Source organism: Malus domestica, chromosome 10 (genome assembly GCF_042453785.1).
Source record: "Malus domestica chromosome 10, GDT2T_hap1".
NCBI lineage: Eukaryota > Viridiplantae > Streptophyta > Magnoliopsida > Rosales > Rosaceae > Malus > Malus domestica.
Window position 1 is genome coordinate 28,443,538 of NC_091670.1, and position 14,259 is coordinate 28,457,796.

At 35.7% G+C, this 14,259-nt stretch overlaps 1 protein-coding gene across 1 annotated transcript; it reads right to left on the reverse strand.

The window, feature by feature from the left end:
• Nucleotides 1-1,518: 1,518 nt before the first annotated feature.
• Nucleotides 1,519-5,955, reverse strand: LOC103422208 (chaperonin CPN60-2, mitochondrial). Its single transcript, XM_008360249.4, has 18 exons — nucleotides 5,716-5,955; nucleotides 5,568-5,592; nucleotides 5,347-5,478; nucleotides 4,864-5,023; nucleotides 4,599-4,774; nucleotides 4,404-4,499; nucleotides 4,156-4,260; nucleotides 3,902-3,988; nucleotides 3,722-3,811; nucleotides 3,537-3,617; nucleotides 3,371-3,439; nucleotides 3,173-3,250; nucleotides 2,978-3,073; nucleotides 2,734-2,833; nucleotides 2,546-2,649; nucleotides 2,204-2,309; nucleotides 2,021-2,099; nucleotides 1,519-1,923 (listed from the first exon to the last, which is right to left on the reverse strand). The coding sequence occupies exons 1-18, from the start codon at nucleotides 5,751-5,753 to the stop codon at nucleotides 1,818-1,820; spliced, it is 1,728 nt and encodes a 575-aa protein (XP_008358471.3). The 5' UTR covers nucleotides 5,754-5,955; the 3' UTR covers nucleotides 1,519-1,817.
• Nucleotides 5,956-14,259: the final 8,304 nt, after the last annotated feature.

A 14,259-nucleotide genomic window follows, 5' to 3' on the forward strand; every position in this document is an offset into this window, starting at 1 on the left:
CAATTTCACCAAAAAACGCTTTCAGTCATTTTAAAATCACTTCTAAACGTGCTCGTAATCTTCAACACTCACCTTCAATTGCCTACAAAGTTTGTTTTAAATTTTTGCACAATTTTCCAACCACTTTTTTATTTGTGCACTCAATCTGTTTAGTTTTGTCATTTAATTATCTAAAATCACCCCCCCCCCAAAAAAATACTTGCAACACTTTAAGTGCTTCTGGAACCCCAAAACAATTTCACCAAAAAATGCTTTCAGTCATTTTAAAATCACTTCTAAACGTGCCCGTAATCTTCAACACTCACCTTCAATTGCCTACAAAGTTTGTTTTAAGTTTTTGCACAATTTTCCAACCACTTTTTTATTTGTGCACTCAATCTGTTTAGTTTTGTCATTTAATTATCTAAAATCAACCCCCCCCCCCAAAAAAAAAAAAAACTTGTAGCACTTTAAGTGCTTTTGGAACCCCAAAACAATTTCACCAAAAAACGCTTTCAGTCATTTTAAAATCACTTCTAAACGTGCCTGTAATCTTCAACACTCACCTTCAATTGCCTACAAAGTTTGTTTTAAGTTTTTGCACAATTTTTTATTTGTGCACTCAATCTGTTTAGTTTTGTCATTTAATTCTCTAAAATCAACCCCCCCCCCCCCAAAAAAAAAGAGCGTGAAAAATTAAAATGAGTACAAAAATTACTCCCCAAGAAAGTGACTTTCGCATACTCCCGTCTCTCAGTGCACTCTTATTTTTGTTCTGGGCAAAAATTACCGCACACTTCAACTTTTGTACACTTCTGGTTAATTCTATCCTCATCTATGATTTATTCAAGGACAATTTAGTGTTTGAATTATCGTCCGAGTGAAAATTAGGTCTCTAAACTATTTCTTAAAAAAAAATCAATCCTTGCATTATAAAAATCTGTCAATTTCATCTCTAATATTAGATTCGAAAATATTATATCCAATTTTCCTTCAATTTAAGTTACGTTAGTTGCATGTGATACACATTAGAAGATAGATTGATAGTTTTTCATAAAAAAAATAGTGTATAGAGTTAACTTTGGAAGGTAAATTAGACATTAGATTTGCAACCTATATGAAATATTAAGAGTATATAGGCAAGAAAATAACAGTATTACAATATAAAATGTGTAGTTGACAAAAAAAATGAATAAAATAGCTTTAAATATAATAGTAGGAATGAAATTAGCAATTTTTAATAAATTTAACAACTTATTTTACCAAAAAAAATAATTTAGGAACCTAATTTTTACTGAGATGATATTTTAAAGACTAAATCGTCATTTCACTCTTTATTCAATAAAAAGACTAAAAATATACAAGAATGTGCATGAAGAAAAAAGTGTGCATTCACTCTTGTATCTATCATTTAGACTAGATAATTAAAAGAGAAAAAAGAAACATAAACAAGAACATGAATGAGAAAGAAAACGAGAGTAAAAATTACCAACCCTCTATTCAATAGTAGTGCTCAAGCGCTAACCAATTAATACGACATTAACCACGAATTCATATTACTTTTATTACCAAATTTTTCCTCACTAACAATTGACACTAACAAAGTTTCTGATGAAAACAAAATCCTTTGTCAAATGAGAAATAAATACCCACCGGAGACTAAAACTGGTGTAAAATGCTACTGCACGGTTAAAATCTCTCACTAAGATTACAATCGTGTTCAGCCTCCAATGCCTTTCAAAAAGAATATGCTATAAAATTGAGAAATTGGAGAACTCAGGTTGAATTAGGATAATCAACGAAGGTTTGAGCCAGAACAAGTATCAGGTATAGAACTTCTAGTAATCCATGCCTCCCATGCCTCCTCCCATTGCAGGGGTTTCCTTCTCGTCCTTGGGAAGCTCGACAACAACAGCCTCAGTAGTGGTCATCAACGAGGAAACACTGCAACGGTGACAATTTTCAGGCGTTTCAGGAATTACAGCCAGCTTAAAAGGAAATTAACAATATAAAGTAGGCGAGTTAAGGCTGTATGGATTACCTTGCAGCATCTACCAAGGCGGTTCTAATGACTTTCAATGGATCAATGATTCCAGCCTTAATCATGTCTACATATTCACCTGAAAGGAATAGAGAATGAATAAGCAAAATTTTTGTAGTCCTAGACCTACACATGAAGCCACCCTTTATTCATGTTTGTTCGATGGTTAAAAAGAGAACCAACCTTTCGCTGCATCATATCCAAGGTCAGGATTGTCCTGCTCCAATAGTTTGCCAACGACAACAGCCCCCTCGACTCCGGCATTGGAAGCTATTGTGGATACAGGCATCTAATAGATAATGAAACCAAATGATAAGATTAGAATGTATATGAAACATTAGCACTTGATCACTTAGCTTTAAGTATTTTTTTTTTTAATTGGTAATTCGATAGAATTTGGAATTCCTAATTTATGAAACTATTACGACTTGGATGAAGCTTCAAGCTAAACTAAGTTTATTTGCATTACAACAAGACCCCAAGAGAACGAGAAACTATATAAGAGAATCATTTCTTTATTAATACCTTGAGAGCATTCTGAATTATTTGAACACCAATCTTTTGATCGAAGTTGGCAGTCACCAACTTTTCCAGCTCTTTTGAGGCATAAAGAAGGGCAGCACCACCACCTGCACGTTGGGAGCTTTTAATTACCATAAGATAACGTAAATCAAACAAGACAAGCTCAAATACGTTTCTAGAAGACAACTTACCAGGTACAATTCCTTCCTCTACAGCAGCCTTGGTGGCGTTTAGGGCATCAGTTACTCTATCCTTCTTTTCACCAACTTCTGCTTCGCTAGCTCCACCAATCTACAAAGTAAATCTCAATCAGACTTGTTTTCAGTACAAACAGTGATTCGAATAAGATGTTTTAGAAGTAAAATCTGTCACCCTCAATTCTAGACCAATAGAAGGGACAGAAAACATTAGCCAATTTTCGGAAGGAAAACCAACCTTCAAGACGGCAACACCACCAGAAATCTTTGCAAGGCGCTCTTGTAACTTCTCTTTGTCATAATCAGAAGTGCTCAATTCAATTGATGATCTCAGCTGTCACAACAATCATGGTCCACCATATCACGTTAACAAACACAATGCAACACGAAATGGTTGGTTGAATAGATTAAAGAGAAAGAATCAGCATAAAACCTGTTCACATCTTTCTTCAATGGCTTTCTTGTCACCAGCCCCATCAAGAATGACGGTGTCATCTTTTGATACCGTAATCTACAATACCAGACCGCACATGTCATTAAATATTTCAACTTATTTAGATCAGAAACTTAGACACCACGATTAGTAACATATGCTAAAACAACAGTTGATAACTTGAGGTATACATCTCACCCTTTTGCATGTTCCAAGTGTTTCTACTCCCACTTTTTCGATGTTCAGACCAAGCTCTTCAGTTATTACCTAGAACCCCAAAAGAAAAAGAAAACAAAGTGGTTCACGTGTCAGCCTTACAATTATGAAACTTTTTGAGAACAAGTGAAGAAAACAAATTAATTACCTGGGCTCCCGTAAGAATGGCTAGGTCCTGCAAATTTGCCTTCCTGTTTTCTCCAAATCCAGGGGCTTTAATTGCACAAACCTTCAAACCCATCAACAGAATCATATCAGGACAATGAAATAATAGTCAGTTAACACTTTTTAACAGTGGAAACAGTTGGTATACAACAAAAATATAAACATCACCTTAATTCCAGCACGAAGCTTGTTTATAATGAGTGTCGCTAGAGCTTCACTTTCCACATCTTCCGCAACAATCACAAGAGGTCTTTGTTTCTGAGAAAACACATAAAATCAGTCAATTCAATCAGAGAAGCACATAGCACATTCAAAAGATTCCAACAATACCACCGAAGGAACCCTAACCTGCAAGGCCAACTCTAATATTTTCACTATAGAATTTAGATTTGAGAGTTTCTTCTCATGGATCAGGATGAGTGGGTCTTCTAATTCCTGTAAAAATCAAGACCTCTGGTTAGTAATCACAATGAAGCAGTTTGAAAAAAAAGTGTGATAATTAACCTTTTGGACAATTTAAGAAAACATCCTTCAAAGAACCATGAAACTAGAAAAGTGACAAATAATGGTAAAGTGCTGACAAATAATGGTAAAGTGCTTACACATTTTTGGTTCTTCGGATTGGTGATAAAATAAGGGGATATGTAACCCCTATCCAGCTTCATTCCTTCAACGACCTCCAACTCGTTATACAGTGTTTTTCCATCCTAAAACAATTCAACAGGAAAACAACATTCGCATAAGATTGTCTGGAGAATGCAGAGAAGCTCCAATGTTGCCACCACACCATAATACGATACTACTCACAGAAAAATATTGGAAAGAGAAAGATTCAAAGGAAACAACTTACAGCTATGGTAATAACACCCTCTTTGCCAACTTTCTCCATAGCCTTAGCTATTAGCTCACCAATTTCCCTCTCTCCGTTTGCTGATATTGTACCAACCTATTCAGGAAAAAGAATTCAAATGAGCTACAAAGTCATTGCTAAAAATTTAGCCATTCATTTTAATTCTCTCAATTCTCAAATTAAAACAAAATAAACCTGAGCTATTTCTTCAGATGTGCTGATCATCCGAGCCCTACTCTTCAAGTTTGCAACAACGGAATCAACTGCCATTGAAATGCCCCGTCTTAGGTCCATAGCATTCATTCCAGCCGCCACTGACTTGCATCCTTCAGTAAATATAGCGCGGGTAAGGACTGTAGCACAAGTGGTACCTGCAAACACAAGTAACAACGTTTGCATCATGGCTTCTTGATCAGCCAAAATTTTTCACACTTGAATACAAAATGTAAAGAACTCTCACCATCTCCTGCTGCATCATTTGTAGCATTTGCAACCTGCTTTACAAGACTAGCACCAATGTTCTTGACTTTATCTTTGAACTCAATACTCTTTGCTACAGTGACACCATCCTTTGTCACTTTAGGGGCACCAAAGCTTTGTTCTAGAACAACATTGCGTCCCTATGAAAATCAAGCATCACCAACAAACCATCATAATAAGTCAGATGGAACTGAAGACTGAGGAAACAAAGAAACAAACTTCATTCGCTACTTAAAATTGCAGGAATTACCAAAATAAATAAACAAAATACGATATCCAACAAATCTCAGAGTTCATAAGATAACACATACGGAAGTGAAATGGAATTACATCCATAGATCAACAAGATTTAACAATAACTCAACGCAACAAATTCCCACCAATATCCAGATCATTGTTCCCAATCATAACAAGATATGCAATCAATCAATATAAGCAAATCGAGAATGATAAAGTCACCCACTTTTGGCCCCATTGTGACTTTAACAGCATCAGCGAGCTCTTCCACACCCCTAAGCATCCCGGCCCGGGCTTCAACACCGAATCTGATTTCTTTCGCCGCATAGTTCCTTCTCGAAATCAATTTACTACCAATCTGAACAGTAAACAACAAAAACTCCACATCAAAACACACTTAAAGCAATAACAAATCACAACTACAAATTGATAAGGAAAAACAAGTACCTGTCGAGAACTGTTCCTAGCCACCCTGCAACCACAAAGCAATGAAAAGTCAGAAAAATGAGAGCGACCCAGATCAGAAAACAATCAAAGACGGTGACTTTTGGGGACAAGTTCGAATTTTGACACAAGGCAAGATGGCATTACATACCTGGCTTTGGAGGCAAGGTTAGTGGCGAAGCGATACATGATTGATGAAGTTGCAGAGCACCTTAGAGAGAGAAAGAAGATGGCAATCAGGCGAAAGCGAGGTGAGAGAGAGAGAGAGAGGGAGAGCAGGAGAGTATAAATTGAGCAGCAGGAGAAGGGTCTAGAAGCATTTGGTTTATGTTAGGGTTTAGGGTTTTGGGGACGGGTCGGGGACGGCAAGGTCCAGTAACTAGGAAATATTGCCGAACGCCAAGACCCTGGTGGGCTTTCTACGCAGGCCTGTTTACCTGAATTTTCTTTTTCTTTTCAATTCATCGTGTAGTCAAAAGAAATTCATAAATTCGTTCACATCATGTATTTATATTAAATACTTTCAACATTATCTTCAAGGGAGGAAACAGTTGGATAGCAAAATTAAATTTGATATGCCACGTAGAAAAAACGCATTTTCAAAGGTATTTTATTCAAACGTATGGTTTGGTAAAGAATTTGAAAATAGAATTTAGGCCCACAAGATTAAACAAAGTTTTATTTTCTTAGGAAAGATTAAATAAAGATAAAATTTGAAAAGTGTGTTAGGGTGATAAACTTTTAAAGTAATAAAAGTGCCAAATGATTAGCAAAGGACACTTTCAAAGAAAATTTTGAACCAGGATCCTCTCCTGAGCAATTTCCTAGGAATCCTAGGATCCTGCAATCTTGTTCGTTCATCATATATCGTGACCCAATAAAACCAAGATCCTCTCAAACCTAGCAAGGCCTGATGGAGGATTTTGCCCAACAAAACCAGATAAGGAATAATCCCGCATATAATAATCCTTATTATCGTGACCCAATCATAAGCCACAGTAGGCTTCCCTAAAGGAAACTCTTAATTGTTGCCCCCATCACATCTCCTTAATTCGCTTAATGGGCGGTAATAGGGGCTTAAACCAACCAATTAAGAACTGCCAGCGTACTCTACAAAATCGTCTTCAAACTCATGTTTTTTATTTCTTGATTGCAGAAATACTAGAATAATTTTAAATTTGGGTGAAATTCGTTCGCCGCGTACTATTCATTGAGTTTTGATGTGAGCATTTTTCTTATTCTTCTTTTATTTCTTCTGAATATTATTTTTGCATGAAAATCAACCTCATTGGTACGAAATCACACTTCAACCCTTTAATTCGTAGACTTTTTTGTATGGAGAAAATATCTTAATTTGTCATTTTTCAACTGCTAATTAAGATTGCTTCATATTGTATGAGAATGGTGTTAGAATTGAAAATTAATACTTCGGTGTAATTATATTGGTAATTAAAAAAATGGTGAGCTATGGGTTAGTGCTTAGCCCAACTAGTTTAATGGAAAATAAGACAATAGAGTAGGTCTAGTAGCTCTCTAAAAGTATGAGCGTTAGATTTCGACCACTAAGCTTTATGTGTAGTTTGACTCGCCTAATCAATTACCATTTTTAATTAAAAAAGCAGTTAAATTCCTTTCAAAGTAAAAAAAGATCATGGCACAGCAACACACCAAAGGAACAAAGAAAGAAAGAAATGGAAAAGCAAAACTTTCTATATTGATTAATCAGCTGCTCTCAAATGTTAATCACACTTAAACACACAGTTATAAAAATCACCGCCTAGGCCCCGCCTAAGCACTAGGCGGCTGGCCACCGTCCTGATTAATTCCTAGGCGCTTGAAAAATAAGAAAGGGCACCTAGACATGCTGAGGCGCCTGCCTAGACCGCCTAGGCACCCTCTTAGTCCGCCCAAACCATCCTAGGCACCCGCCTAAGTTGTGACTCACTTAGACAGAAAATAGATAACTTTCATTTTGCATTTTATTTTTCTCAATAAATTGTAAGAGACTTGTTGAATACTTAAATGAACACACATTATATGCTTGTTTCCTATTTTTTCATTATGTTCCAATACTTTATAATATATATGTCATTCTATTTTGTAGTTTATGATGAAATTATATATATTTTAAGTATAAATAGACACTTATTTACAAGAAATATAATGCATCCGCCTAGACGCCCGCTTAAGCCCCGCCTAGGCGCTAGGCCCCAGCCCGCCACCCGACTAGCGCCTATCGTCTTTTAGAATCTTGATTTCAATAACTACTTGATGGGGAGAGGGTTACATTTGAGTACATGACATTTTTTTTACCTTCTTAATACTAATTAATCCATGAAATTCAAACATGGAGATTAACCTTTTGGAGGATGGAAACTAGCTTAGCAGGAGTTAATGGTTTCTCTTGGTAATCATCTATGCCTGCTTCTATAAATTCTTGTGCGTCTTCACTGAGAGACGAATGCGACGAAACACCTGCAATCGTACTTCGAATTCCCATCGCACGCAGCGTCCTTGTTGCCTATAATTCAGAAGGAAAAACAAACCAAAAAAAAACCAGTAACTTTAACAAGTAAATTTAGTATAAACTTTCCAGGATTTTGTGTCTTTATTTACATGAAAAAAAAAAAGAAGGGGAACTTTACCTCGATGCCATTCATGACAGGCATATCCATGTCCATGAGAATAAGGTCAAATTGTTTTCCTGAGCAGTGGACATCAATGGCTTCTTTCCCGTTCCCTACAACCTGGATTTCTATGCCATGATTTTCCAACAGTTTGTGGTGAATTATTTGGTTGACCATGCTATCGTCTACGACTAGCGCCGTTATCTTCGTCGTTGCGTTTTTGCTCTTCAACATTTTTCTTCTTTCAAATCTGTGCTTTCCTGGTGTTAAAAAATCTTCATTAATTAATAACTTAATAAACGAAAGTTAAAAAGAAAGTTGTGAGAACCAAAAAAAGACCAATATTCCCAGCATATGCACATCAGAGGTTAATCATATGAGAGATACAATTTGAAGCCTTGAAAACTTCATATTATTGTCCTATCATTGCAAAAATAGGTTGAAACTTCGCTTTTTTTTTAATTTTTTTTTATTACAATCGAGGTTACAACACTAAGAGGAGAGAGATCGTTTAAACTCGAAATGCAGTGGGCGAAAGAGGAACGCACTATCACCGCCACTTGCGGTTTACATTGTTTTCGAAGTCAAGTGCTAAACCAAAAAACCCTAAAAATATTGTTGAAGACACAAAGGTTGAGTACGTACCTCAAGAGAAAGCTGAGATTTCTGCAAGAGATGTTAAGAATGGTGAGATTTCTGCTATGATTGTGAGGCAGAAGAGAGCAGTGAGAGATGGTTTTTTCCATGCTGCAATTCCAATCTATTTATAAAAAACAGCAGCAGAAACTGGAGAAAATGGATGCCAAAAACCAAAAAAAGGGGGAAAAGGATAAAAGTGGCCATGTGGGGGATACACAAGAATATCACTTGGATTCAGTTGGAAATCTTAAAAATCTAACGATGGTGATTATTTCCTTAATTGTTGATATGCATAAATCAGACGCTTCTGCCTTCTTTCGGGGGCATGTATTACATAAATTTGAAATATGGATGACAGCATGGTAAAAGAAAATTGTTGTATACTTAATTATTGAAGATGCAAGTTAGGTCAGTTGATAAGGTTAGTATGTTCGTTCTCTTCCACTTAAGTTCGAATCTTCGACTTCATAAATCAGATCATAGTGATTTAGATTTTAGAAATCGCCTTGTAGCATTTATAGCCTCAAATTTGCTTTTCGTCTAATTTAATAACCCAAATCAGAAGTACAAAGATATTGCCATTACCATGTGATCCAACACGGTACACAACTTCCATACTTTGAAATTTCACCTTTTCTGGTTCACTTCTTTAGGAATCATATAGCTTCTAGACTGGACAATGAGTCTCAAAATCCATGGTCAATATAAATTCGTAATGAAGAATATTGTTTCTTAAGCTGCAGTTTATTTATGAGATCTATCTTCTTCGCTTACAACAAGATTTGAACATCTCTTATGGTTTTATCTGTTTTTCGTAGTACATCAACTAGCTTTTAGATTAATTGTATTTCTCCGCCTACTTTTAAACCATTTGTTTTAAGTGATAACGAGGTGTGTGCATGACGGAACATCGTACATTACATTTGACATGTGAGTGAAACATGTGATGCGATTACGCTATGAGTATAAGCGAAACATGTAACGCATTTACTACATAATAACGCTCTGAGTGTGAGGGAAATGCATAATGCGTTTTCGCTCTAAAGAGTGAGTGCACGTAACAAGTCATGTGAAAAAGTAACGTTATTAGTACAAAAGAAATTCGTAGGCATACATTTTCTATGTTCTTGGTAAAATAGTAGTGCTATTAGTTTCTCATCTTGCTGTTTTGGTTGACAAACCTTGAAAAAAAGACATGCACAACTCTGCCTGATCATTATATGACATTAATGGTGATGGTTAGATGTCACTGTAGTTGGACTAATTAAATATCTGTTGATGCCATAAACCATTTGTTGTTTGGCATGACAAAATTTGAAAGAAAAAAAGAGCTCACAACTCCACCAGGCCATTAGGCACCTAAAAAGTAAAGGGAGTTTTAACGAAAAACCCACGGTACTGTTCACTTTAATGAAAAACCACATTTTTACACTAAAAAGTCAAATCTGGTACTATTCACTTTACCCTTTATTTTGTCCATATCATTAAAACTTAAAGTTTTCAAGCCATTTTCATTAGTTTTCCTAAGATATGCCAGTTTTCCATCTCATATTATACGCAATCAACGATAAGAGAAACAGACATAACCATATACAACTGTTGACAAACAAAAATATCTCGTATATTAGACAACAGAGCCGCCCACATAGAGGCGTAAAAAGGAAAAAAATAGACTCTTCATTCTAGAGGCGCAAAATACACTAAACAAGAATCTTTTAAGAGATTTGGCGTGATTGTGCAGAAGTCTGAAGTTATTTTTGGAATGATTGTACCAAACAATGATCCTAAAATGTCAATACACAGCTGTGCCTTTAGCATTCACCTTTTCATAACCAATATATACATGCACCGAAATCTTAATTTGGATCATATGTATAACTGTGTGGGGTTATAGGAACAGTGGTAGAGTGGGTTTCTTATGTATTTCATGTCACAATTCTTTTTAAGAGGCCAACATACAATATTCGTACCGTTTGTGTGTTTGAATCTAAACAGCAATCTCACATGAGATTCTAGAGACCAAAGAATAGTTTTCATGTCGTGATCCTTGTTGTTTTTTACGGGGCCAACACACATGTTTTATATTTTCTCACTGTTCATTTTTCATGGGCAAATTTTGTCAAGATTTCATAGGGACGGATTTGCACCTTCCACCAATCAACATTGACATTGTCGCAAATATGCATTTATTAACCATATTGCTAACTTAACGGTTGTGACATTTTATCACAAAAGATTTCAATGTTATTAGCATTGAAATCATTCATTATATATCATATTTCCTATTGTCAAGTTTTGGACGTGTGATTGTTTACATTGTTCAACAAATTATTTCACACCAAACGCAAGAGTTCAAAGAATAGTAGAATAAAACAAAAATACGTACTCGTAGATATTATGGAATTTAAACATCAAATATAACATGTTAAACAATAAACATCATAACATAAGAACCAAGGAGGTTGCTAAAAAAAAAAAAACGATTTGGATCCCATCCCGATTCAAATTGTGGGGATCCTAGGGATCCTCACATCTTAACCATTCATCGTACATCGTGTGGTCAAAAATTATTTGACTTTTTTATTTAAAATTAAACACAAATAATACCTAACGAAAACTGGTCGCACGATGTATGATGAACGGCTAGGATGTGGGGATCCCTAGGATCCCTACAAAGTGAATCCGAAGAGAATCCTCTTCTCAAATAACTAAGATCGAATTAAGAAAAAATATCCATTCCAAGTCCAAATAAGAAGGCGTACATTCATGGAGATTCCATTGTAGCGGTCTTCGGTTTTGGATTGGTGGTTGTGTAATGCAAATTAGGTGACAGGTACATCACCGATAACATCTCCGAGGAGCAGAGGACTATATCCCGTTTGGTTTTTTTATTTTTTATTTTTTTACCAAAAACTGCTTTACTTTAAAGTTAAGCAGTTAAAATGTGTTTGATGGTATTCATCTTCACTCGGAAATAAGAGGTCTTAGGTTCGAATCTCGTAAATAGCGAATCCGATACCAAATTAGGTTGCTCACTGTGTGGCTTAGCCGAACTCTCTCTCTCTCTCTCTCTCCCCTTAGTGTAAAATATCGATGTACTAAAAAAATGTGTTTGATAAAAGTAATATATATATATATATATATATATATATATATATATATATCTCCCCTTAGTGTAAATATCGATGTACTAAAAAAATGTGTTTGATAAAAGTAAATTATCTTGCTTATTTTAAAAGCAATAACCCACAGACAGTAGCTTTTAAAAGCAACATGTATGTTGCTTTTAAAAGTTACTTTAATAAAAAGCTGAGTTAAGCTTTTAATGAATATTTTCAATTGATGTAATGCCTTCATTAACTTTTTGAAAATGACGTATATAGTCTTCCACACATTTCCATCTCTTAGAGAGCAAAGTAACCGGTACCACCTACCACCACCATTAATGTTGTCACCACCACCACCACCATAACCACAACCTCCACCACTGTGACCACAAGCACAACCACCACTACCACCATTGTCACCACTATCATTGCCACACCGCCACCACCACCATAACCACAACCACAACCCCACCACTATGACCACAACCGCAATCACCACTACCACTATTGTCACTACGATCATTACCACCACCGTCACCATAACCGCAATTGCCACCATAACCGCAATAGCCACCACTACCACCATTATCACCTCCGCACTCGAACCACCACATCCCACTATTAGCACCACCACCATACCTCCACATTACTGCTACCATCACCACCACTGCAAGCACCACTACCACCACTGTCCCCGCCATTGCTGTCATTGCCTGCACCCCTACTATTATGTCCATTTTGTCATTATATAAAACTATTTGCATTAAAATTTACCAAATGCTTTTACACTATTTTTCAAACTTACAACACTTTTAAAATTCAGTTAACCAAATGCTCATCTGCTTTACTTTACAGCTGATTATTCTTAAAGCACAACATAAGTAGTTTTTTTAAAAGAATATAATAATCCCAAATTGGCCCTAAGAAGGTGGGGATAAACAAGTATATGAAGGGCATGTTTATGTAACTACTATAATCGTAATAAAAAAAAAGTAATTGAATTCCGATTACGGAGTATTCTTATGTTTACTAAATAATAGGGAATCAAAAAGGTGGTAGGACATATGAATTTGGGATTGAATTCCTTTTTTTGGGAGGAATTGGACTCCCTAGTTATAGGAAAGGGATCCTTTCCGGATCCCTTCCATTTTATCATCCTCATCAAACAATCCGAACCCTTGAAATTTGATCCAACGGCTAAAAACACGGACTCACTTTAAAAGTTATGATAACTGTAGCCGTTGGATCAAATTTCAAGGGTCCGAATTATTTGATGAGGAGAATTCGGTAGAAGGGATCCGGAGAGGATCATTTTCCCTTGTTATAGGTGGTAATCCAATTCAGGAGCATGTGAGAAGTCCGAAATAGAAGCCTTTCACCCATTATACCCCCACTTGAATTTTAAAACTCCAAGATTGCCCCTCACTACCCCCAGACATGCAGCAGCAGCACCCCAGCCCAGTGCCACTCCCACCTCTCCCTGACCACCGCAACCACCCAACACCGCAGCCACCTATTCATGATGGAAAAATCTGTAATTGATTGTTCTCATTCAAACAAGTCTACGTATATGTTGTTTTGAGAATTAAAATTTATTAACTAGCACATAAAAGAGTTTACTTAGAACATGGCAGTATAGTAATTAAAGTAGGTGTTTGGTAAACTGCTAGTATGGTGTCAGCGTTAGTCCTACTCCCATTTCAGACATTTTAGTAAACAACTTCTATAAGAATTTGATTTGGATTCCTCATCAATTTAACTCCTCCTGAATTCAATTCTCCCCATTCTAATTACTTAGTAAATGTGCCCTAAGTGTGAAATTGTGTTGTGGCTAGGGATGGCAATGAGGTGGATCGGGTTCGGATGTGTCATCACCATAGCTGAACCCATTTATTTTTCCTGAACCCGAAACCGTAGAATCCCCGAACAGGTTTTCCCCATAACCGAACTCATTGGGTAACGGATTTTCTATTGGGCAACGGTTTTCCCATTATAATATTTTTATATTTTTATATTAATAATTAAATAATAAATTTTAAATAAAAATTAAATAGATTACTAATACAATGCATATACAGCATATATTAATAAGATTAAATATTAAATACTAAATAGTGTTATTAATACAATTGGTACAAACAATGCATGTGATAAATATTGTTAAAACGAGATTAATACTATTAATAATTGAATCAATTGATAAGAATATAATTTATATTATTAATGATTATTGATAACTCTCTTATCGATATAATAAATATTGATTTTTTTTATTAATTCAAAACAGTTCGGTTTCAGGTATGTTTTGGGATGGACACCCCA

Bases quoted from the DNA above. Each gene is read 5' to 3' on its own strand.
- LOC103422208 (XM_008360249.4), bottom strand. From the start codon at position 5,753: ATGTATCGCTTCGCCACTAACCTTGCCTCCAAAGCCAG. The intron at 4,775-4,863 runs GTGAGAGTTCTT...TTGTGTTTGCAG, and splicing joins AAATGATGCAGCAGGAGATG to GTACCACTTGTGCTACAGTC. The intron at 4,500-4,598 runs GTTTATTTTGTT...TTTCCTGAATAG, and splicing joins CATCTGAAGAAATAGCTCAG to GTTGGTACAATATCAGCAAA.